This window comes from Dysidea avara, chromosome 9 (genome assembly GCF_963678975.1).
Source record: "Dysidea avara chromosome 9, odDysAvar1.4, whole genome shotgun sequence".
Taxonomy (NCBI): domain Eukaryota; kingdom Metazoa; phylum Porifera; class Demospongiae; order Dictyoceratida; family Dysideidae; genus Dysidea; species Dysidea avara.
Window position 1 is genome coordinate 17403723 of NC_089280.1, and position 27059 is coordinate 17430781.

Consider the following 27059-nt stretch of genomic DNA (forward strand, 5'->3'; position numbering starts at 1 on the left):
CACGCACTGTGTAGGCGTTTCGCTCCACTGCTGAACAACGATCTTATAAGAATCAATTTTGCTCGTGATTTTGTAAGTCTGTCGCTTTAATTTCACGTAACTTTTATACTACTGCCTACCTTAGTGAATAACTAGCTAACTGCTATGAGTAGTAGAAAAGAAGGAAACTTGTTGCTCGTTGTTGAAACTGCAAACAACTTGGAAGGAAAGAGAACAAACCCCAATGGACATGGTAAGAATAAATATGAGCAAAGGGTATGAGGTAGCTATACAATACATGCAAGAAGAACTATAGCTAGTCTGAGTGATTAGCAGCTTCAGTGACTTATAATTAACTGTTGTCCTCACTCTAAGGCCACATTCCTACCTTGAGAGTGTTTACAGGACACAACATATTTCAGGTTAGTCTACTTAATGGTGTTTCCAAGAAATTAGTTGACTGCTTGGCTAAACTGTGTGGCATTTGTTTACTGATGTGGCTGAAGTTGTTTTATTAGCAAGTGAAATGATCAGCTGTCAGGTCTGATGGTTATACGTACACTAGCTGAGTGCACACATATAGACAGCACCTTGGCAATAACTACAATAATAGGGAAAGACACATCAGTTAGTCATTTGATTGCATGATTATACATCTGTGTATACTGACATAGAATTGTATAAATTAAAGGTACACCAGCATGTGTAGCTATGTGGTTAGGTGTATAATAGAAATGTAATGTGACATACTATAGCAGTATGAGTAGATATTTGCCCATTAAAGTATGTAATGGATGACATTTCATTCTGTTACGTTACAGTTCTTGCAATAAGCAGTCTCTTACAAAGGTTACTCTATGTACTGTGGTATAAATCTGACCTTTTAGTTAATCGTATGTATTTAGACTCTATTTAGGCTGTTTTGGGTGGGTAATAAATCTCGTATATATACTCCACCTTGTTTTCTAATATACTCCACGCTTTCAGGCACAATATAACATATGCTCAAAATCTAGGTTTATCCAATCGCTATGCATTGTTCACGTGCAGTGATTTAACGAACGCAATTATTTTGTCACGTGAGGATGCATAGTTGCCATGGCGCTAGTATTATCGCAAGAAAACCAGCTGCTTTTGCCAAGCTTACAGCAGAAACAGCCATGGATGAGGTAAGTAATCTGAGTGTAATGTGAAATAGAATCTAAAGCAGTTATATAGCCACTTCAGTTACCACAATTAACAAATTTCATATTGCCCCATCCACCTTTATCATTGCTTTTATCATTGCTTTTTGGAATACAAAAATGCCACAGCTAGTGCCTTGTAGGAGTCATTATATGTGTATATATAGTCCTGTAGTAGGCTATGGGTTGTCTCACATGATCAGTTTACAATCGGGAAGGAAGTATTAGTGCAGAAGTATATCTATAGAGCCTACATTTTCAAAAGCAATACTCAGTAATGCTGCTCAAAAGTAATGTTGTGTGTAACATCATGTAGGCTTCTGGAATGTATGCATAACTGACATGTGACATTGGTTTTGCACATATCATAATTCACTGTAAGTGGAAGCGAAGGCATGAGACAGGCTGAGTAAATAGTGCAACTATAATAAGAGATACGTAGCAGAGTATTATGAGGTCAGCTATATATAGTCAATCATTCATGATCCTATATTACTTGCTAAGTGAAAGCTCAATGTCTTCATGAAGATGATGGACCAAAAAACATAAATTCTCTATTGAGATTACTCTGCATACATATTGTTATGTGCATGTTTATTCTCCACTGCCTGTGTGACTGATACAAACCTCAAAATTTCCCTACTTAGGTGACCTCTCTGGTTAAATCTCCAAGAGTGTTGCTTGGCTGGAATCTAGCCAGTGGTCTCTGCCTATCAAGTCTTGATAGGTTGTGTTATTTTTCAGCCCTTCTAGGGATTTGTTTTGTTAAATTTTCTACTATTAGACTTCTATAAACACCTCGTACTATATAGTTCTGTGTTCATCCTCAGTAGTAAGAAAGATGCAGTACAGATGAATGCAACATCAATCTATAGTGCGAGGTAGTGTGTCCCTTGTATTGTTCCCTCCGGTATCTCTCAATACAGTTATTTCGGGTTGTGTTGTGCCTTCAGAAGTGCTGCTGCCACACACAGTCTATGATTCAAGAAAACTTTTAACTAATTCCGTGGTAATATTAATACATCTGCTGCATGCGTCATCAACTTTAAATTTTATCGATGTTTTGTTTTACAGCACTCCTACAGCATATAAATACTATCAACCCACTCAACAGTTTCCTGCACACTAGGTGTAGCACATATCCTGAATTATTATGCTTTATGCTAAACAAGTGGGTTTGTTTTGAGCCTGATTGCATACACCTAAATAAAGGTGTACAAAAAACAAACATGCAAGATGCTTCCTGCACCAAGTACTGTACCGTACCATTGCACAGTTTGTTAAACCGGTTCATCTGTTACATCATTGCTCTACTTTATTTCACCTTATTGATTTTTCTGGCAACTGCTTCAACTGCTATTTGTGGACTAAACTGAGTAAGCCTTTACATGTACTTATGCATGTAATGTCTAAACCACAGTGAAAAATCTTTGAGAGCTGTTACAACATTGCAGGTTGTGACAGGTGAAGCCTGACAGGGATATGCATTGTATGTAATATACCCTATATAAGTTCCTGCAGTGAGTTTGATTTTGATTATTAAAATGTAGTTCAATGTTTAACAGGCTTAATTTTTTTGACTTTAGACATAATTTCAGCCGGACACATGCCTTTTGGCACATGTACCACAGTAGAGAATGCTCACTACACTCCTAACAAAAGAAATGAAATTGCAGCTGATAAATATTTATATATTACTGCTAACCCAAGTTAAGATTTATAGAATGCATTCACATTGTATTCTATCCAAGAATGAGTTAACCCAAGCCATCTTATTTGTCGTTGTGACACTGGATTGGCTCCAGCCTGATTGAATCATACTTTTATCAAAGCTGTACCACTCTGTACCCAGTTGTGACATATAGTGTTAATAGGCTTCCTTTTACTTAGGTAAATACATAACAGTACGTTGCACAAAAAATTATAAATTGGTGTTGCATTGTTTAACATCCCTTGTGCTTACTATAATTGCTTTTCCTGGTAAAGAAGATTTTACATTTAAATAAAATAATGTTGGCATGGTGTGATTATTATTCTGTGGTTGTTAACACTAATTGTGCATACATTATTATTTTACTCCCCCATACTCCCCCATCCGTTGAGGCGTAGTATATTTTACTGAGACATCTGAGTAGTAGTGACTATAGTAGCTGGTGCTGTGAAACAATCTTGGATAAAAGTTATGTGAGATTTACAGACAATGTTGTAGGGAATTGTATGGTATAAAAATTCCAAGTAGCCAAAGTTCAGTCTTCCGGTGTTTTATTACATTGTCTGTTATGTAATTAACCTACTACAAGTTTCTTGCTTTTATTCACTGGCAAACTTTCCCCCAAGTTGGAACTAAGCTGTATGGCCTGCCAGATTGTATAGTTCTGTTATACTGGCTTCAGTAACATGGGAAAGTACTGATGAATTACCATGTGTGGTTTAGTGTGTTCTTTGTAGGTAAAAGTTCATTAAATTGTCATAACCTTGATAGCTTGAAACTGTTCAAAAGCAATAAGAAAAGAAAATTACACAAAGCCCAATCTCCCACTACTGTAGAGTCATTGGAAGTGGATGCTTATGCTGTGGATATTAAGAGAGTAGAAAACCCATTTGTTAAAGATGATGAAGATTCAGATGATGATAATGGTGTTTCTGGTCACCCTCCTAAACTTGAGTTTCACAGTGCCAAATCTGTTTTCCATGCTAAGATGGTACATAACGCCAAAGAAAAGAAGAGGTAGATGTAATTTGTGGTTATACACTAAGTGTGATTAAGTTGTTATACTATTAGACGAAGAAATTTAAAACAAGCACAGCTGACACTTCACCAAGAGCTCCAACCCTACTCACACCAAAAACCAGTTCTAAGAACTATCTTGTGTACTGCAATAGATGAGATAAAGGTTAGACCACAACACAGAATAGAAGTGGGAGAAATTATATTAGTGGTAACATGTTCATGACTTAGTAACCTAACAACTTTTAGTATGGAAGTTACAATTAATATTGTAATCTTGTATAAAAACCATCAAAGATAAAAAAAACAACAGCAAAAGCCTCAGTTTTTGTATATTCTAATATATTATGCAAGTTGTTATTGTACAGTAACAACCATTAAAAATTATATAAAATCTTACTCATCAATCAAGGTAGTAATTTGGTAATTAACTTTTATCTTAGTGTTCCAAACAGATGAGCTGGTATATGAATTCTAATTGTGTGTGATCTTAATGTTTACTGATAACAACTGTTCATTGACGGCCACACTCATATCTGACTGTTTGTTGATGGCCACACTCATGACTGTACCACAATTTGATGGTGGGGGTAGCAGTCTTGTTTCTTTGTTTTAATAATGTTCTTGTGTCTGTTGTAACTTTGTCAATTGCCTACTTACGTCACTAAAGTGAGCAGCAATTGTGTCGCTGGTGTTGGGCAATATAATATCACAGTTGTTTACTCACGACTAAAAGATAGATGACCACATAGACATTCCTGTCTAGTGAATTTGTGACACACAGGTGTATGTCTACTCTATTCAAATACAAATACATAAAACTGGCACAGAAGAAACATCCTGATCACCTGGCAGACTCCTGTTAACATTTCAGTATAAATTGGATGGCTGTAGGTTTGAGGCTACCCAGGTACAGTCATGGATTTTTTTCTCCTGTCATCAACTTTTCATACTAAGTAGGCTGCAGGGACCACTGAAACCTGTGGACCTTGAGTACTCGTGCTGTAAAGCCTTATAAATATAATAAAGAATTCTCAGGGCAATGTGTTGTGACAGCACCACATGGCCACATGTATGACCAGGATTTGCCTATCCATGGTAACCTACATCTATACCAAAAGGTCAAACTGTAAAAATGGGTGCAACCCTGGCCCTCCTGCAAACAAAAAATGCTGGGATGAAACAAAATCTAAGTTGGCATCCAAGAAATACCTGCAATGAGATATTATCATCATTGCAGCCATTTCTTGGCCACCCCGTATTTTTCATGTTCATGACTTGTTATTTAGCTGAACACTCTACAGCTTGACTTGTTTGTAGCTGAACTCTGACTTGTTACATAGCTGAATGCTCTATAGCAGTGTTGTTCTGATCATCGGCCAACTAATTAGAATCAGGCCAACAATAGACTTTCACGAATCAATTAAGTGATCAAGCTGATATTCACTATACGCATGTGTCATGCACATTCTAGAAGTTTCTCATACTACATTTTTCAGCCATAACTTTTATTTGCATTAATCTAAAGAGTAGGGATTTGGCTTAAACTAGAATGCGCATGACACATGCGTATAGTGAATATCAGCTTGATCACTTAATTGATTCGTGAAAGTCTATTATTGGCCTGATTCTAATTAGTTGGCCGATGATCAGAACAACACTGCTATAGAGCATTCAGCTATGTAACAAGTCAGAGTTCAGCTACAAACAAGTCGGGCTGTAGAGTGTTCAGCTAAATAACAAGTCAACAAAAGATGAATTGGTGAATTCACCAAGGTATAGTTTGTCACTTACACATACAAGTATGAAGATGTTTAAATGAAGAAATGGTGATGGTCTTGTTTACATTTACCACACCATAAACAAATGCACTGACACGCATACCATTGGTACTACTAGAATAATATGAAGATACTCAAATTGTCAATGAGTAGGTGAAGATTTGCTTCCCTGAGTAATATAAAACTTACATATATTTTTATCATGTATAATTTCACTACTTTTGATTTGCTCAAAAATCACACTTGTGGAAACTAGGTGGATTTTTGCTGATACAGTCACATACGTGCAACTGAAACACTTCCAAAAGTTGCTATAGAATTTTAAGATTTTTTATTTAGCAGAAATTTTATTTAGCAGAATTTTTTTACTGACTGACTGACTAACCAACTAACTAACTAACTGCTTGCCTGAAGGCAAGCATAACTCAACAGCTGCTAAGGCTACGGGCCTGATAGTTTTCACTGTTAGACATGGCTTCAGCCCAACTGGTGCCTTTTGGCAGACAGCAGTGTGTACAATGCAGGTTCCGTAGAATTTCCCATTTATCTTTGCTGACAGCCAAAGGTGTCAGCACAGCATGTTGGCTTCCCCATGTAATGGAAATTGTTGGAGTTTTTTTGTGATTGGATTGATTGCAGAGGTCCTTCACATAGTATTCTTCAGATGTAATGCTGTGCAACTGGCTGAACTTAGCTGCAAATGAAGCATAATGGCACTTCGCTTTTCAGTAATACAGTAGACCCTTGGTTATCCAAACCCTGGTTCTTTTTTTTCTTTTATACAGAGAACCTGGTTTTGAGTGAGGATGAAAATTCAGGCAATGGTAAAAGTAACTGAAGCCCATACATCTCTATACAAAGTTCTGTTGAAATACTCTAATAGAACATACACTTGTACTCAAAATACTCTAATAGAACGGTCATTTCAATTTTGGATAAACAAGGGTTGAGTCTATTGTAATTGGTATTAGAGGCATGTGTTCATATGCAAAATGGCATGCTCGGCACCATTTTTCCTTTTGATATGGTACGCGCAGGTTCATTAGTCACAAAAAAAAGTAAACAAACAAGTAAAAGGAAAAATTAGGGATCATAGCCATAAAAATTAGTGAAACAAGGGAGGTCACTTACACCTGAAGTTTGTGGGTCCACTAGTATATCTTTAGGTGTAGGCAACCTTCCTTATTTCACTGAATATTTTCTTCCTACTTGTATGTATCATACAGTTACCATACTGTATATTCGGGACCATGAAGGTTTGGGCTTTTCTGGGCAAAAATATCACCCTAAAACTACATAAGTTACCTTTGTCCTCCTTTGTGTCCCATTTCTTTTTGCTGACAGTTCAAAAGGGGCGTACACAGGAATTTTGAAAAGGGGCTTCCACTACAGTTAAGTGACTGTTATGTTAGAGTAGTTTATATTACCTGACTGCTTTATTAGAGTATCTCGATCTTTTCACCAAAATCATAATTCAGAACAATACTATAAGTGTTGCTATCATGTTAGAAGCTATTATTTAAATAAGATAGATGTTTAAAATGTGTCCTGTTCCATGATAGATTCCAGATTATGGAAACCTGAAGTTTCAATGTCTTAATGTTTCCGCAGTAGTGTGTAAAATTCAAAAGGGGTTTCCTGAAACCCCTGGAAACCCCCCTCGGTATGCCCCTGCTCAAGGTGTTGATTCGCAGTAGATAGCACGATGGGTTTCCTATGAGAATTGTCCATATTTTCAATGGTGACTGCAAAGGCACTTCTCCTACTGTTCTTCATTTCTAACGCTGTGTAATAGCTGAAAGTTAGGTACAATGGCCATTCATTTTTGAGCCAGTAATTGATAGCTGGGGCACGTGCTCAGACAAAAACACTGACTCTGGTGCTCTAATTTTTTTTGATGCAGTACGTATGGGTTCACCAGTCATAATTATGTTACAAAAAAAGTTAACCAACAAGTATAAGGAAAATTAGGAATTTTAAGTTTGATTAGGGATCATAGAAGAAAAAATAGGGAAACAAGGGAGGTCGCCTACACCTGCAAATATACTAGTGGACATTTATTCCCTAATTCAGTCATGGGTAGGGATTAAATGTCTACTAGTAGCTACATCTGCAGGTGTAGGTGGTCTCCCTTGCTTCCTTACTTTTTTCTTCTATGATCTCTAATCGAACTTTTCCATATTGAATTGCATCCACATTAATTTTGAGTCAAATGCACATGTGTAAAATGGAGCCCTCAGCAATAATCAGATTGGTTACTGGAATTGGCTACAATCGAAGTTGAAGTATCAGCTAATTAGATAATTGACTAAACTTCTCATCAGCCTACTCCACAGGGTTAATTAATTGGTTGATTGTTGATTATATATACCCACTGCATTTGGACTAGATGCTATAAGAGTGACTTGAGATGTAGCTGAACTCTGTGCAGCTACAGCATGGACTCTCTAATAGTCTCTATAGGCTGACTTGCTGTATAACTGAACTCTCTCTCTCTATAGGGTGACTTGTAACATAACCAAACTCTCTACATTAGTGTTGCACTGATGACCAAATTAGCCAATTATTCCGATAACTGATATCCAGCAACAAAATTAGCTGATACCAATAGCTGATCTGATATACACTAATAACGCTAACACTCATCTTCATCATTATTAAATGACTCATACTATAGCATTGATATACAGCTCATCCTAGGCTAAAACATAAAGTTAGATGTATACCACCAGGCTGGCTGGTACTACATACATAGAAACCTAAAACCTCAGTTTACTGTTGGGTATGGCCTAAAACCTGACAGGTTTCTATGAGCATGGCTTGTAGTCACCACTAAACCATCAACACATAACTTAATTAAAATGCCAAATAACTTATATCTAGCCTCCCCCACACCATTATACTACACAGCTCAGTGGAGATTAAATCAGCCAAAACTGATTAATCAGCTGGTAGCCAATATCAGCCCGATACCTGCCCGATACCTTTGGGCTGATATTGGCTACTTTTTCACTGAAATTTTTACCAATACAGATACCTTTGCTACTGTATGACTTTTTTAAATTTGTAGCTAGTTGAACTCTCTACAGAGTGATTTATTAAATACGTAGCTGAACACTCTACAGGGAAACTTGTAGTTGTAATGTAGCTGAACACTCTACAGGGAAACTTGTAGTTGTAATGTAGCTGAACTCTCTACAGGGTGACTTATTACTTAGCTTAATACTCTAATTGGTTGATCGTATAGTGGAACACTCTAATAGGTGATTTGTTCTGTACTGGGTGACTGCACTATTAGAGTATCTTGATTGCACACTGGTTACACGTAGCAGGTTTTTAGCATTATAACTGAGCGGTGTTTTTACTCAACTACTGAAAGGTCCTTCTACTGTGATTAATATATGTACATACCAATTATCAGCTCATTACTTAGCGCGGTTGTCTGTTAGAGGTGACATTTATTCATGAAACTATATCAAATTCTGCTGCACATAGTTGGTATTTTCATTACAATTCCATAGCCATTATCCTGATTTTTTCATACCACAAAAGCTTAGCACTGCAATGGTTCCTCCATATACAGACTGATTTCAAGTAGTTCCTTGAAGTGGTTTACCCTGTATGTGTGACAGCATAATTGCTTTTGCATTTTTCAAAAAAAAAAAAATGCACGTAGTTCCTTTTCCAATCTGTATGAAAAATGGACTGTAAATGTGCAATAATATGCTCTTATTGCTCTCCAAATTTAAAGTAAACTGTCAAAATTTTCGTCATTGTTCTATTCCGAATTTCTTCTAAAAGTTATCATTATGCTTTTATTATTCCCAAAATGTACTCATTATTCTCAAAGTTATCCCATTTGTTATAAAGTAAATTGTACAGCAAGACTTTGAAACAGTAAAAACTGCTAAATCTGGCTGTCAGAAAAGCCATCTTTGCCAACAAGATGTTTAGTGACTAGTACAATGATTGAGTAATGAACTATTCCACACTGATTGTTATATTAGAGTAAGTGACTGCTACATTAGAGTGTCTTGATCTTGGTTTTATTATGTAAATATGCTCTAAAACTGCATCAAAATGCTGGAATAATGCTCAATTCTTTTACCCTGATGTTATGCCTAACCATCAAATATTGGCTGGCTACGCCCCTGTCACCAGCACAAGAGCTATATGGGCACCCTGTCCAGGATACACTCCCAGCCCACAGACGCTTCTTTGCACCTGAATGGCAGCACAAATTTTAAGAAGCTGATGTGCAAAGGGAACACCACCTCCAAACGGCAGGAAAATATTACAACACTCACACCCACAAACTCCCAGATATCCATGTTGGATCTAGTGTGGCTATCCAGCATCCACAAACAAGACTCTGGGAGACATACGGGACCGTCATTGCAGTCAGTCCACACCGCAAATACTACATCAAAATCCAAAGTGGCGGAGTTTTTATTTGCAACCGGCACTTTATAAAAAGATATACTCCTTGCCCATTCCTGTTAGCCCCAATCAACCGGTACTTCCTGCTGAACTTCTACCACAGCAACCGCCAGAAGAACTACAACAATCACCAGAAGAACCCCACTACTCTACACGTGCCAAACACCCCACCAGAAGGCTAATTGAAGACCCTGACTGGAACTGAAATAAATTGTCCACCCACGCCACTCAATGAGGGGAGGGGGAGATGTAGGAAACAGACATATGTGTGTGTGTATAGTTAGGTATTATGAGGTGTTCTATGTATGTAGTTAGGTCATAGGTAATTCCTATTAATGCCTTGTACAGATCGAGTGATTGAGATTCTAATTAGTGTTACTATGCCACACACAACAGTAGTAGCCATTTCTTTGAATGGGTGAGTAACTTGGGCTGTGAAGTTGAAAGCTGGGCTATAAAGGCTGATTAGACAAGGAAACTAGAAGTGTGCCACAACTAATATGTTCCTCTTGTAAGTTTTAAGGGTCTCTTGGTCCCAGCAGTGGAGGAATTGCATCTCCTCTGAACAGTTGGCAGTGGAATTTGGTGTGTTACTATGGTGCAGTGTCATTTGGACTGGTTATGTCATTTGGCTGGATAAATGACTGCCATTTGCCCAAACAGTTGTGAGTGTTGTTTGGAAGCTATGTATTAACCACATGCTGTGTGGTGGAGAGATGCAGTTGTGAGGGATACTTAAAGGATGTGGTTGGACACTCTCAGATGGTATGGTGAAATCCAGGATGGTTCAATTTGTGCCAGACTCATTTGTGGTAGGTACTTTTCAGGTCACTGGCATTTTTATCAGCTAGGATCTTGGTGAGTCTCAATAGACATTGTGAACACCTTTCTAAATGGGCTCTATAGGTGTTTAGCAACCAAAATACTACAAAGTTGACCTTATATCAAGATGCATGCTGATATGCGATGTGGCCAAGTACAGCTGGTGCAATAACATGACAGACAATTGTGAGGAACCAAGAAAACACTGTATCTTTCCATGCATCTGAATCTTGATAGGGCCTATATGGAAACTAATCATTTTTGCTGTGGAAGGGAGATGGAGAGCCTTTTATTCCAAATTTGAGCTGAATCTTCCCAGTCATCACTGATAAATGCCTTTGAAGCTCATCTTGTTTTCATACACTTTAGAATAGGGATGCAGGAGTTATGCCTGAATAATTTTGGGAATAATGATAACTTAACTACACACACACACAAGAAACACACTCACTTTCATGTGAAACATTATCAAAGAAAAATATGAAAGTGTATGCACACAAGGCCATAACAAGGCCTACAGCTACCTATGCTATAGTATAAACAAATGCTGCTTGCATGCATGCAAACATTTACTAGCTATATGCTATTCTATTAAACTTGTAGGGCAGGCATCCACCGACGATCGTCGTAGCTGACCATCACGTGACATCAAACTGCTGAACCTACAAGAACCAACAATGTAAACAGTTTATCACATATTTACTACAATCAACGGGAAGTATAGCTTACAGACCAACCACCAAGCGATATGTAATGCTTTTTCAAGTAAATGCCACATGGCCCCAACTGAAGGCCGGGGGTACTAATTTATGAACTATAATGAGTCTTATCACACAAAAAAATAATAAAAACAAAGTGGATATAGTCACCGGCACCGGTTACGAACGTAAACGGCTATTTTATCAGCCCAAGTCTATCATTTACTGGACTATCAATTTAACCAGCTGTCTCTAGGTGAGCTAGAGTTGGTACGCGTCCAATATGCCGCGAGCATTCGACCATAGATTCGATAATCTATGATTCGACTTTAGGGCATGCGCAAGTGGGCACGCATCTAGTAGGTTGTCCCGAGCATTCAACTTTAGGGGACGCGAAAAGTAGTTCCTTAACGTTAGGGGTAGGCTAAGGTTCAGCTTTGGTTTCTTCTTCACTCTTGTTATATATAGAAGTCACTTCAGTCGGATGTTTATAAGGTAGAAACTAAGAGAGGTGCACCGGTGGTATAATGGTTATGAGCATTGCCTATGAGTACGGATGCCCGGGTTCAAGCCCCTGCTGAGACTTTTTTTTCTTAGGTTTTTTGTCTAAGTTTTTAATGCACGTGACTGCCGGCACTATATAACTTGCCTAATAAAAATATATACACTATATAACTTGCCTAATAAAAATATATACGAGATATGGGCGTCCACAATTTCGTTTTAATTTCTTCGTTTTTTTCTTCTTATGCCGTACGGGGGGCTACAGGGGCTTCGATTTCTTTTCGCACACTTTGCAAAAATTGCTATAAAATGCAAACATGTATCTCAATTGCCTCGATCTTTGGCACAAATGAAGAACGTGTAACGGTGGATTCACGTACCAAGTTTGTTGTAAGTCTGAGTAATATTCAAGGAGTTATGGACGTTTATTCAGATCAAACTTCTGTCACGGCTACAAGGTAAACCAAGTATAGAAATAACTTGAAAATTGGTGTGTAGATAGGCTGATCATCGTAGCAGTGCCTTTTGATAGTTTGAATAGCAATAGAGTTACAGAGACAAAGTTATAAAGCAAAAACTAAGCAAGTGTAAAATCGCAGGATCGAGATACTCTAATAAAGCAGTCACCACGGGGTAAAAAGGTGTGCGAAAAATGTCGAAAAAAAAGCTTACCAGAGTTCGAACCAGGGATCTCCATACCTAACACCTGCATCCTTAACCACTGAACCGCTGCTACCTTGACTGATCACCTCACTTAATTTCTGCTTTATAAATGAAATTTCTAGTTGAAATCTGCTTATAATCATCAAACGTTTGTAATTTCATAGATCTACCAATAGAAGTTCTAGATTGTTCTAGAACATTCTATGTATGTTCTATTAGAATTCCTCAAAAAAATGTGTACTCTATTAGAGTATTACAATAATATTATCAAATACTGAATCATGCAATGAAATACATTTAATCATCATTGTATCTACATAGAAAAGAAGAAATGTGAGTAAAAACAAACCTCAAAGTCAGCCATAGGCTGGTTTTGGGGCCTTATAAAGTACAAAAAGGAGTGAAATCCACACAAAAACAGCCAAGCTGTGAAAAAATGGTGCGGCCTTAAAAACCTGGGTGAAAAAAGTTGTGAAATCAAAGGTAGCGGCCAAGAAATGGCTGCAATGATGTTAATGCTAAAAAATTTTAATAATGGCTGTGTGCATTGTTAAAATTTATTAGCATTAACATCATTGCAGCTATTTCTTGGCCGCCACCTTTGATTTCACAACTTTTTTCATCCAGGTTTTTTAAGGCCGCACCATTTTTTCACAGCTTGGCTGTTTTTGTGTGGATAATATATATCGGCATGTCAAGAAAGCTTCGTCCCAGACTTATAGCAGCCAATGTAATCTGGTGTAAACCACAACTCGGCTAATCATTACCCATTTTCTTTCATCTGCAGTTAGTTTGGCTATACGGTACCTTCCTTATCAAAAAATACGCTTGACAAGTCCACTGAAATGAAATCTTTTGCTGCCAGCACCACTCACACTGAACCCTACTGACAATTATCACTCACTGTGACTTAGAGATACGGTACCACGACTATAGTGTACCACGCTTCGACTCCATTTTTTAAATTTCGAATTTAAACCATGCCAGGAGCGTGGCACGTGCGTCTACATGAAGTGTAATTATAGGGAATTCCCAAGGAATTTTCCGCGTAGTGGATCACGTGATACACCATCTATCTCGATCCCTTCTTGACTTATGAAATGAGATACATGTTTACGCTTTACAGTATTAAAGTAGGGCTGTTTTGTGTGTTGTTTTGTGCGTGAATCTTAACTACTTGTGATGGTTGGGCAAAAGTTTGTGATAGTTGGGCAAGAATCTGTGATGGTTGGGCAAATGCCCACCCATGCCCACCCTTGGCTACGCCCCTGGCTGGTGAGAGGCTGTCCTTACAGGATGGAGTGTTTCAGTATTGTAGGAGGGCTGGACATAGGTGGTCATGATCTATCTGGCGGCCATTCCATGATGTGGAGATAATTTTTTTTCATTGCCTTAACAGTGGCTTCTATTTTCCAGTTGCTTTGTGGGTAATATGGGGATGAAAGCTTGTGTGTAAAGCCCCACTGTCTTGTAAAGTCATTGAATTTCTTGGATTGAACTGGGGACCGCCACCCGACCAAACTGTCTCTGGAATTGGATTGCCTGATGGCCGTGATAACTTTACCAGAAGTTGTGCCATGATCCATGGAGATAATGGCTAACCAGTTGGTGTAGCAATCAACTAAGATCAGATAGTTTCGTCCAGCATATGCACAAAGATCAACTGCGATTTCTTGGAATGGCCGTGATGGTCTTGGTTTCTGGATTATCGGTTCTGTTGCATTTGAGGGTAAGTGGTCTTGACATTTTTGACAGTTAGGGATTACATTGTCTATTGCATTATTGATCCCTGGCCAGTACACAGTAAGCCGGGCTCGTTGTTTGATTCTTACTGACCCTTGATGTGATTCATGTGGTTGTGATAGCACTTCTTTCCACATTTGGGTGGGGATCAATAGACAGCATCCGTTGACAATGAGGTTGTCATCCAAGGTGAGGTGCTGCTTGACATTCCAGTACTTTCTACATGGTTCTGGTAGTTGATGAAAATGGGTAGGAAACCCATTGAGGATAAACCCTTTGAGCATCTGGTATTCTTTATCCTGTTCTGCTGTTCTGTAAAGATGGTTTAAGAGTATGTTCACTGTGTTGTCGCTGGTGTGTGTGCTCATAGCTCTGAAATGGACATCTCCTGATTATTGTAGGCATCGACTTCTGCAAGCATTTCTGTTGATGGTAGGTCAGATGTTGGACTACGCTAGAGGGCATCTGGGGTATTGTTCTTGCTGTGCCCTTGCACCACTCAGCAGTGAAATTGTAGGCCATAAGCCTGTTGTTATAATCTAGGATTCTCAATCTCATCCAGGCGATAAGAATTGAGGATTGGGAGCAGGAGATTGTGGTCTGTGATTACTGTAAAATGTTGTAGTCCTGATAGGAAGATCTTGCATTTTAAGGTGGTGCAGCATACAGCTAGCATTTATAGCTCTATTGTGGTGTATCATGATTCAGCATCTGAGAGGAAATGAGATCCTGCCTGAACGAGGGTCCTTTTGACCTCTGTTGGAGGATAAATTCCAGGCATTGTCTACTCGCGTTGGTGCACAGCCATGTGGGCTTGTTCAGATCAAAGAAAGACAATGTTGGTGCAGTAGTGAGGGAACCCTTGGCCTTCATGAAGACATTGTCATGGTGTGGTGTCCATAAGAAGTCATTTTTGGTGCTAAGCAATGGGTGCAGAGGTGTTAGCAATGATGCCATAGAGTTGTTGCATGTGGAGAGCTGGTTTGCCAAACTAAAGGAAGAGCGCAGATCAGAGCAATTAGCTGGTGTTGGGAAGTTGTAGATGGCATCTGTAATAGATGAGTCCACCTGTTATCCTTCAGTGGATAGGCGGAATCCAGTGAAAGTGACTTCAGTTTGACAGATTTTACATTTGTCCATGTTTAGAGTGATGTTCATGTCTACACATCGTTGTAGGAATGCTCTGACATGGTTGGTATGTTGTACAATGTCATGGTCATATATGACTATGTCATCTACAATGTGACGAAATCCTGATAGGCCTGCAAAAGCATCCGCCATGTGGCAATTATAATGTTCAAATATTGATGATATTCTGTAAGGAGCGCGTAGGTATTTGAATCTGTCATGTGGAGTGATGAAAGTTGTTAACAGTTGGCTTTCTGGGTCTAGAGGATATTGATAATAACTTTTCATGGTATCTAGGATGGTAAGAACTTAGCCTTATTTGCGGAGATGTCGGCGATGGCTTCTGCTGGTGTAGTGAATTGATATAGCTGGCATTTCACATGGTGATTCAAATGGGAGAGATCCACGCACATGCGGACGCTGTCTGAGGGGGTTACAATGATTGGTGCACACCATTTGATAGCTTCGGTGATTGGGGCACATGATGTTTTGTTTCTGTAGGAGTTCTAGTTTGGCTTTCAGTTTCTCGCAGCACGCAAAGTAGATGGTTCATGGTGTGCTGACACAGAATGATTTTACATTGTCAGTGAGATGGATGTGGAATTGCTCATCTTCCATTATTTTGATGTTTCTGTCAAAGACCTTTTGAAATTCTTTCATCATTTGCTCTTGTGTGATTGGAATCTGTTGGTCTACTAGGGAAGTTGTGTTGGAGAAAGCTTTGATGCTGGGTTGTGTCTGGGGTGGTGGTTGTGGGTAACACGGTGGCAGAATACCAAGTGCTTTGCAAGCTTTTCATGACATGATGATGCCATTGATGCCAGTGAAGATGTGTAGGTCTGCCTGATAGGTCCTGTTTGCAAGGTTAAACATGACAGGAAGTCGTCCAATAGGGTGCATTTGAGTGCCATTGGCAGCTCTAGGGATAATGCTGGATTGTAGCAGGTTGTCAACATGTTTGTTGAGGTTGCACAAAGCCTTAGTGCCAACTGCTGATATGTCTGCCCCAGAATTGGGAAGTACCTCTGTAGTGTTTGAGCCATTGGTAGAGTAGATTTGGACAGTAATTATCGGTGCTGGATCGGCAAATCTGCCATGGTGGACACCAGATAATAGTGGCTTATCAGCTGTGATGGCTGTGAGTGCTCCCATTGTATTTGGTTGGGGCTGTGACTGTCGAGCACCTTTAGACCTTGGCAAAATGGCCAACCTTGTGGCAGTGGTGGCATGTTTGGGTGTATGCTGGACACTGGACTACATCCTGTTGGGTGTGGTTTGGCTCCACATCCAGGACAGGTGGGGTGTGGGTTGCGAGATCTGTCATCATGTCGCCTTTGCAGGGCAGCAACTGATTCCCAGGACTGTGTGGTTAAATTTACACGCTGTTTCTTGGCTGCTTCTCGTGCCTGGCATATGCTGATTGCCTTAGGTAGCATGTGGTCTGCTTCTTGAAGAAGGTCTTCTACGGTGTCTCCATCCAGCAACCCTTCAATTATCTGGTCCCAAAAGTGTTTTTCTGGGTACACACGTTAGAACAATGGTTACACGTTTTTACTAGTTCTCGTAATGCTACAAGGAAATTGTCGGATGACTGGCCATGCTGCTGTGTACGTCACCTAAGGTTCCTTCTCTCAACAGACTCATTAATAATTATGTCTATTTACATAATATTGAATGGCAGTTATAATTGATTGTGTATTACCTTTTCGCCCTTCCGTGAGGCCAAGGTTTTGTACAATGGCTAGTGAGAAGCACAGGATAAGGGCTTGTACTTGCTTGGCAGCTGTTTCTTCCGCTAGTCGCGACAGACTGCTGTATGACTCCCACTGGGACTTCCAGGCCTCAAACCCTCAAACTCTGATCCACAGCCAACTGTAGGTCCAATTTAATTGGGCAAACTAAAATACATACATGGTTGATTAATTGCCTATTTAGTTAGAATAGGATAGTATTAACTGTATGGGCACCTGGTTTTTAGAAGTAGCATAACAGCAACTTGTTCATACTAGGAAAGCTGCACCCTTTTTCGTAACTTGGCTGTTTTGGATTAGATATGTATTTGTATATGCTGGCTTGTGCCTATCTTTTTATTTTCCTACAGATAAACAGAAGAACTAGATTTTGAGAGACATTTCTACTTCATATATACATTAGTTGCTGAATGTCACATGTATATGGCTGCTCTATAAGGATATCTCCAAATGTTTTTGGTACATGAATGTATGGTCGGTTTTCACATTATAAATTAAACAGATTTTCATCACATTACTGAAGGTTTGTACCATGATAGTTACCTGACACCTGCAAAATTCAAAAGATAATTTAGCCGGTAGATGTGACAACACATCACAGTGAGGCCGACTGATCTATTAGAGTTTCTCAAACAATATGTAGCTGATATTATTTTGCTATTTTAGTACTCTAATAGAGTGTACATTTTTTCTGAGTACTTCCAATACAATGTTCTAGAGTTTCTGTGGATAGATCTATGAAATTATATTCTGGTGTAGTACACTAGAACTTCTGTTTATAAGGTAGAAATTAAGTGAGATGAGCAACTGACAGCAGTGGCAGAGTGGTAAAGGGTTTAAGCATATAGGTCCCTGGTTCAAACCCTGAACATTTTTATTAGCATTTTTGTGCACATTTAAAAAAAAAAATGATGACTGTTCTATTAGAGTATCTTGATCATGCAGCCTATCTTCTGTCAGTAATTAACCCTGCAGGTGTGGCACTTGCAATTTTTGAAAATCGCTTATAAATTCTTGCCACTGTTACCAATCTGTTCACAAATTGGATGATAAATGTGCTGTAATATGCTCTTTATACCCTCTAAATGAAAAGAATCCAATAAAGCTTGCATGATTTAAAGGAACATAACTCAAAGATAGCTGGACCATTTTAACTCAAATTTGGTATGGGAAATTTCCCACCCTGACAGAAAAAATGAGCTTAGTTGTTACTGGAGCACAAATGCGTGAAATTGTGTTTTCTTGGTTCTTGTAAAATACACACTGTCTGTCATTCGCCTGGACACACTGGCTTTCCTTGGCCAAGCCATTTATGAGAATAACTGGAAATTTAGTGTATACATGGGCTAGCCATCATAGCAGTGCCTTTTGATGATTTGAAAAACAAAGGAGAGACAATTGCAGAGTTACAAAGCAAAAACCAAACGATCATAATCATTCGTTGAGATACTCTAGTCACTGCAGGGTAGAAAAGTGCATGAAAAATGTCAATAACAGCCTACCAGAGTTCAAACCAAGGACTTCCATACTGTATACGCAAATTCTTAACCACTGAGCCACCACTTATCATGGTTATTTTTTTTATAAAACGCAATTTACCACTGTAAACAGACAATGAAGCCTGGGTATAGTTGGTAGTGAATCCCAGATAATAGAACTGGAACCCACTATTGTTAATATTCAATGCCATTGCACGTACAAACGGCGATCACGCATTTCTACTTGCGGCAGAAGGGGCACTATTTGGAATTTCTCATACTGAGAAGCTGCAGCAAACATGCCGAGAACAGTCACCCACCCACCAGCCCTTGACTACTCGCTGGCATCCACCTCAATGTAATCATGCATGCTAGTACACTTTGGATAAATACCGTATAGCCAGAAGTTTTCGAGGGACGAAACTTTTGCGAATTTTGCGAGTGATGATAGCTTCGTGAAAATATAATCATGAAATGTTTCATTTTATACACATAACTATTACCCGCTTTCTAGACTTTTGTGAATTTTAAAACGTGAAAATCGTGTTCTGCACAGTTTCGCGAAAGTTTCATCCCTCGAAAATTTCATCCCTCGAAAATTTCTCATTATACAGTAGATTATTTCACATTTTGTGCACCCAGGGCATGGCGCAGTCAGGCTGCTTGATATAACTAAGCACTGGCTATAGCAATAGAAATACAGCAGCTAAATTCCTCACTGGGGCAAATGCAGGTGCATTTAGCACCTAGCATCTAGCAATGTCCTGGGCTGCCCCGTTTTCCTCAAACTGCACATAGCTCTAATGCATGCGGTAGAGCGGTAGTGCATGCAAGCCAGCTGATGTAAGATGTTAATGAAAATTATAACTTCTGTCTTCAATAATCATCATTGTTCCATAGATAAGAAGAAATGTGGGTCCCCATAGCAAGCATATGGCTTGCTTTGGGGCCATATAGAGCACAAAATCCACATGAAAACAGCTAAGCTGTGAAAAAGGTGCGGTCTTCAAAAGCCTGAGTGAAAAAAAATTGTGAAAACAATGATGGCAGCCAAGAAATGGCTGCAATACTAATACTATGCCTGGTATTATTGAATATTTATTACTTCAGAAATTAAAACAAATTGCTGAAGATAATGGAAATTGTTTAGCTGTACTGAGAAATGAAAGAGACTCTCTTGCAGAGAAGCTGGAACTCCGTAAAGCATTGTAAGTAAATGATTGAACACTGCAGAGTTGGGAATGATATGTTACAAATGTAAAGCATTACATAATCAAGACACGTAATGTAATTTTTATGCACATATAACTTTTTTTGAACATGATGAATTACTTTTACCGTTAGTAGTCTACATGCCACCTTTAAGTATATCTACTATCCATTTCAGCCCACTTGATGTCTTCAGACAAACATAACTTCAGCCTTACAGGTTGACATACCAGAATGTACAATGCATGCATTATGGCCCTCCATTGTGTCCCATTTCCTTTTGCTGACAGAGCAAGGTGTCAATTCATGGTAGAACACCCATAGCTTTGTTTTGGAAAATAGTCCTCCATCTAATCATATGCGGCATACGCCTCAATCCAACAGTCAAAGTAAACTGATCGGTTGTAGGCTGGCTTTACTTATTTGTCCTCTGTGTATAAAGATGTGTGGCAAAACATAGTCGAAAACTGCATTAAAATGGAGATTTACATTTTGTCATACAATTGTAGCCTTATCTGTCTGGCACCATTCTGTCTTTTGATGTGATGTTACATACGTAGTAGAAGTTTAATGATGAATTTATGTGTTACAAAATAAGTTAGCAAACAAGTGTAAGGATCACACGAAATACAGTGTACAAGCTAGCAGGGATAAAAAGTGAAGGGATCAAAGTGCTGGTAAAGTACAGATTCAATGTGCACTTCAGGTGATGACCCAATTGTTTAAGTACTTTCTATTGTAATGATCCCTGCTAGCTTGTAAAATTCTATTTTTCCTTACACATGAAACATGAATGAAGCTTTGTCTTGAGACTTTATGTAAGACAATTTTAATCATTTAACACACTTTGTCACAGAGACAACTTTCCAAAACACAAAGAAGAGTACAGTAATGATGATAACAATGTTAGTCACAAATGTGATCATAGTACTAGTACTGGACAACAATCAGTGAAGTGTGACTGTTTATTAGATGATGAAGAAAGTGATTATACCCAGAGTAAATCTAGTTCTGAGCAAACCCAAACAAATGATTACAAAGAAACAGTGGTTGAGGATAATCAAGACAATGAAAGTAAATGTTTTATAGAATATGTTAATTACATGTTAATAATGAACATCATCAAGTACTGGACACCTCAGGGTTCAGATGTGCTATCTAATATATATATATACTCTAATAATAAAAGTGTTAGTGTACAGCTGCTGTAGATTTGGTTAATGCTATACCATAATATGTGACCCAGTCTGGGAAAACAGGCCTTATCAGGTCTTATTGCCCATGTCAGCAGATTTGATTTTTCACCAAGAACATGAAGCTACATGAATAAACTATTAATCAAAATCAGCTAGACTTGAGTGGTCTGGTTTTGCTGGCTGCTTTTCCCAAGCTCAGTGGTGATCTGTACGTGCTGTGTGGGGCCTTAATGGAGCTCTGGTCAGCCTGGGGATGGCTGTACGTGGCTGTACAGCTCTGTGGTGTTGAATAAAGACCTATGCTGTAAACTTCCTTTCATTCAAGCCAGTTTTGAGACCTGAATGGCCCATATTTGGCCTAATTCATCCCTATGCCTTCCTTTTCAACTTTTTAAACAGCCTCTTACCCTCCTTCCGGGCCCCCGCCTCCTTCCCCTTTTGGAGCTTGCCTGATACAGCCAACTTCGGTTTAAAATCTATCTAAAATGGTGGGAAACTTAGCTGCTGGCTACTTGAACAGTGGATACTCTGGAGGGTAAGCAATTGGTGTAAAATGTGTAAAAATTTGGTACACGTAACTTCAACCATTGGCAAGCTACAACTCACTAAATACTTAAAACTGGCACTTCTCGATACTTTTAAAAAGGCAATAAGACCCCTTTTCCCAGACTGGATCACATATAGGATCTGTGAAAACTTGACAAATAGTCCAATTTTTATTTGTTGTCTAGTTTTGTCCAAACATTGTATTTATCAAAGCAAGCATACTATTAGCTGCAGCTCTCATGGTGTTAATCCTACATACCTGATTATTGAAAGATAATTGCTACTTAGTGTAGGCTACTTTTATGGTACAATAACCTAAGCCATTGAATTTTCATGAAGTGAGTGGCAGCTGTACGGAAATCATATTTCCCAATAATTGATAGTTCACTCTATAAGGAAATAAGACACTTAATAAAACATTGTCATTTATAAATTATGAATGCAATTATATAAAGAGTTGTAACTCGCACCATCAGGACACACAATGTGCGGCCAAGTACAGCTAGTGCAGACACATGACAAACAAGTGTGTATATTACAGGAACCAAGAAAATGCTATTTTCATGCATTTATACTAGGCCTGAGCCTATTTTGCTTTTGAGCATTGCTCCAAAATTTCTCCTATTATGCTCCAATTATGCCCAGTTGTGTCTCATTATGCTCCAAATATGCTCATATAAAATTGTGTCTTGACTGCTCTATTAGAGTATCTAATTTATCTGTGAATGTTCTATTAGAATATTTTAACATGTGGTGACTATTCTATTAAAGTATATCGATCTTTATCTAATCTGTTCTTCACTACGTAGCTGTAAATCTGATTTTTACCATGTTTTCACACTACCCCATTCTGCATCATGCAAAATAAGCAGAGTTTCAGCCTCTCTGATAACCAATGCACAAAAATTATGCCTATTATGTTGGCATTATGTTCAATCCTTTGGCTACCTATTATGCCCCAAATTATGCTGGCATAATCGGTGCAGGCCTAATTTATACCTCAATAGTGCCTGAATGGAAATTAACCAGTTTTGCTGTGGAAACTCCTTCGGGATAGAGCACCTCCTGAGTTGAATCTGCCCAGCCATCACTGAGATACGTGTCTTCAAATTTCATCTTATTTACTTCATATTTTTCTTAATCTGCTTCTTTTTGCTCCACTCACTATAACTCATACCAATTGACTTCAAATTTGGAGGGCAGTAAGAGCATAATGCAGCAAATTTACAGCCCAATTTTTGTACAGATTTAACTAAAAACAACAGAATTATGTGCAATTTTGACAATTGCAAAAGCGTTTTGTTGTCACACCTATATGGTAATTTGCTTGATGGAATAACTTGAAAATCGGCCTGTAGCTACATGATACTATTGTAGTGCAAACCTTTTGTAGTTTGAAAGTACTGAGAGTATAAAGCAAAACCAAACATGTGAAAAACATGTTTCGGGTTCAGCCAGTTGGTTAGCGACTTTCAAATTTATTATGCGACTTCTTTGTCAATGGATGACTACAAGGAAGTTTTGTCTCTCATTCGTTTGGTGTCTGTAGATAAAAATCTGTTTTTTGAGCCCAAAATCATGTCCAAAAATGATGCAACAACAGGAAACCTACCTCACCAATCAATGCTTTAAAGTGATGGTTTACTCACAGAGGGTTTACTCACAGAGGGTTTACTCACAGAGGGTTTACTCACAGAAGAAGGTTAAACTCCAGTATTGTGATAAAGGACCAAGGCTACAAAGAGTTACAGTTTGTAATCTCAGATTTTGAATCTCAGATTTTGCAGCAATTTAGATCGATTTCTAGAAGACAATGGAATTTACTACCACTGCAGTTGACAAATTATTTTGAAGATGTCAATATTTTACATTGGTAACCCTATACAAGGATGCTTGGATTTCTTAGTATCAGTCACTTTGATGACCACCTCTAGCATTTACTGCCTTGATCATCATTCCCAATTTACAGACAGCAAGATACATTTCCTGTAAGTGGGTATAGCTTTGTGCATACCTACATACTTCAACTAACCATACTGATAAATTAGCATGGCTCCACATATGCTTGAAGCAGTAAATTATCATGCATTCCCAATATCAAAGTGGGTGTGGTTCACAAAAGAAACTGCAAGACTAGACTATTCCTTGCACAGGGATTGCCATTACTTGGTTCAGACACGCTTAAGCAATCTGTATGACGCTTGAAATAAAAATCAATCCAAACTCTTCGTAGCCATTGAACAAGAGTGAAAATCTTCTAATCAAGCAACAGTGATACATGAGATTCCATCTGTGATCCTGACAAAGTGTATAACTCTGAAATACATATACTGCAAAAATTTCCAAGTATACAGTAAATGATATGGCGAAGGTGTGTGCATCATGCAGTATATTAGGCCACTCCAAGAAAATTCATTGTTCCCATTTCCCTCCCACATATAGATTCTCTTCCCGCATGCAGATTCTCTTCCCATTCATTATTGCTGTCAACTGAACATTTTATTCATTATTTATCCTGTGGTTGCATAGCAGTAACTAGTTTAGCATTCAGAAAGTTCATTTAGCTAGCTTTTCACTGTTCAGGTTCTTAGATTAAATATTTCAACTGTATTCTCACCTGTAAGTTAATTATGAATTTCGAAAATTAATGGAAATATCTATAATGAATAATGGATACTGAACTGCCCACCCGCATGTATTTTTGAGGTCAATGAAATGGGAAACAAGGAATTTTCTTGGAGTGGCCTTAGGGATCATGGAGACTTGGGTTTTCATAGTCAAAAAATTCACCCATAAAACCAACTTCACAACTCCATTCTGGCACCTTGGCAGTATTGGTTAGGTATAACCAAGCCCAAAAGTGCCTTCAGTATGATCCTAAAGGCTTCCAATAAATTGTTACAAAATAATTATTCAATGGAATTTTCTACTGACTGCCTGCCTGCCTGCCTGCCTGCCTGCCTGCCTGCCTGCCTGCCTGCCTGCCTGCCTGCCTGCCTGCCTGCCTGCCTGCCTGCCTGCCTGCCTGCCTGCCTGCCTGCCTGCCTGCCTGCCTGCCTGCCTGCCTGCCTGCCTGCCTGCCTGCCTGCCTGCCTGCCTGTAGTAGATTTGTAAATGGGAAACGCCCATATTTTCCATGGTGACTGGCAGAGACGATTCTAACACTGTTCTTCATCTGTAACGCTGTATAAGGGGCTGAACATAGCTGAAAGCGAAGCATAATGGTCGCTGCACTTTCGAAGCAGTAATTGATAGTAGGGGGGGCATACGAATCATCATATTTTCGTGGTGACAGGATTGTTGTAGAGGCACTTCTTCTACTGTTTTTCGTCTTTAGTGCTGTGTAATGGGCTGAACATAGCTGAAATCGAAGTGTAATGGCCACTGCACTTCAAAGCAGTATTTGATAGCTGGGGTGCGTGTTCAGATAAAAATATTTATTCTGGTGCCATCCTTTCTTTTGATGAGGTATGCATGGGTTCACCAGTCATAATAATGTTACAAAAAAAGTAAACAAACAAGTTTAAGGAAAAATTAGGAGTTTTAAGTTCGATTAGGGATCATAGAAAAAAGTAGGGAAACAAGGGAGGTTGCCTACACCTGCAGATATACTAGTGAACATTTAATCCCTAATTCAGTCTTGGTCTTGGGATATAGACTGAATTAGGAATTAATGTTCACTAGTATATCTGCAGGTGCAGGCGACCTCTCTTGTTTCCCTATTTTTTTCTATGATCCCTAATCTAACTTAAAATTCCTAACTTTCCTTAACTTGTTTGTTATTAGGATATTACAATTTTTCCTAAAACATTCATGCATGCTTGTGTTATTGTAGTCTTGCGTGACCAGACCACTGTTTCTCTGCAAAATGCTTATCGATAGGAAATTATAAGCACCTGCTCTGAAAAAGGGTCTGGAATAGTCAACTTGTTTCTAACATCCTCAACCACTATGGAGGGTGTTAATGAATTCCAACAAGCCTTTGCCCATAACTCAGCCCACAAACATAAATATTTTGGGCACTTTTTTCAGTCATGTGCCACTCAAAGTAAAGCATGGATTTGGCGCTTGATTTGGTGACAAAATTGACTGACACTATGCCTAACCAGTAAACATATTTCGTGTTTAAACCATACCATTTTCTTCTTTGGGAGCAGGCAATTCTCCTCACGGTATTTGCCAGTGAAGCAGGCTCTACAGCACCATTGAAATCTTTCTGGCTTAGAACTTGAGTGTTGAATGTTTGTAGGCCAAGTTGTGGGTGAAGGCTTGTTAGAATTCATTAGCTCCCTCCATAGTGGCTGGGGTGTTAGAAACGAGTTACTTATGCTAACCATTTTTTTGGAGCAGTCACTATCGATAAGTGCCATGTGGAGAAAAAGTGGTCTGGCCACGCATGACCAGTGTTATTGATCCAGTCAGGGAATAGTGAAAAGAAACATGTAATGATTTTTTTGAGTATACCATATAGCACAAAGTTTGGTGATTTTTTGAAGAATTTACAGATATAAACAATCCTTCAAACTTTTTCGTTCAATATAAGTACCAACTATCAAAACTGTGCTATAAATAATTTACCCTCATTGCTTTACCGTATGTACTAAGTGAATGAATGAATGAATGAATGTGAAGATGACTGCTACATTCTGTTTGTCTACAGAACATCCTGCTACCAGTTGCAGCGAGTTACCAATTTTTACAAATCCATTATTCACTTCTCCACTCTACTGTACAACTACAGCACAATTTGCTGCACTGCAGGCTCAGTCTATTCAATTGGCTCAGCTACAAACATTTACAAACCCCATATGGTTGCCACCATTTGTCTGGCCCAATCTAAACAGTTTATATTCCACTGTTACTGGAAATCAAGTGAATGGAACTAATAGTTTATATGAAAAACAACACTCACAGTTATTGAATGGAGTCAATGGACATGTAAGGAAAGAAGTTGGGTCAGAAAGTTACTCTACAGCAGTTAAATGTAGTGTTGTGAAAACTACAGGAAATGTTGACAAGAGAAATCAATCCTGTGTATTACCCAAGTCAAAAGTGACAAAATTTACCATAGACAATCTTGTAAAGACTGTGTAGGCAACTGTTGTGAATACATAGTGTAGTTTTATTTGTATACACATATATGTATGTATATATATATATATATATATAGAGAGAGAGAGAGAGAGATTTTATTGTAAGATTTATAATG

The 27059-nt window shown here is 38.6% G+C and overlaps 1 protein-coding gene across 2 annotated transcripts; it reads left to right on the forward strand.

Moving 5' to 3' along the window:
- LOC136266986 (uncharacterized) lies at nt 1-26980 on the forward strand. Of its 2 annotated transcripts, XM_066062042.1 has the most exons (7): nt 1-72; nt 125-232; nt 3711-3891; nt 3946-4057; nt 20010-20107; nt 20965-21182; nt 26511-26980. In XM_066062042.1, exons 2-7 carry the CDS (start codon nt 145-147, stop codon nt 26942-26944), a joined length of 1131 nt encoding a protein of 376 aa, XP_065918114.1. In that variant the 5' UTR covers nt 1-72; nt 125-144; the 3' UTR covers nt 26945-26980. The 2 variants fall into 2 exon arrangements, with proteins under 2 accessions (XP_065918114.1, XP_065918113.1); XM_066062041.1 differs by lacking the exons at nt 1-72; nt 125-232 and having other exon boundaries at nt 3262-3891.
- Nucleotides 26981-27059: the final 79 nt, after the last annotated feature.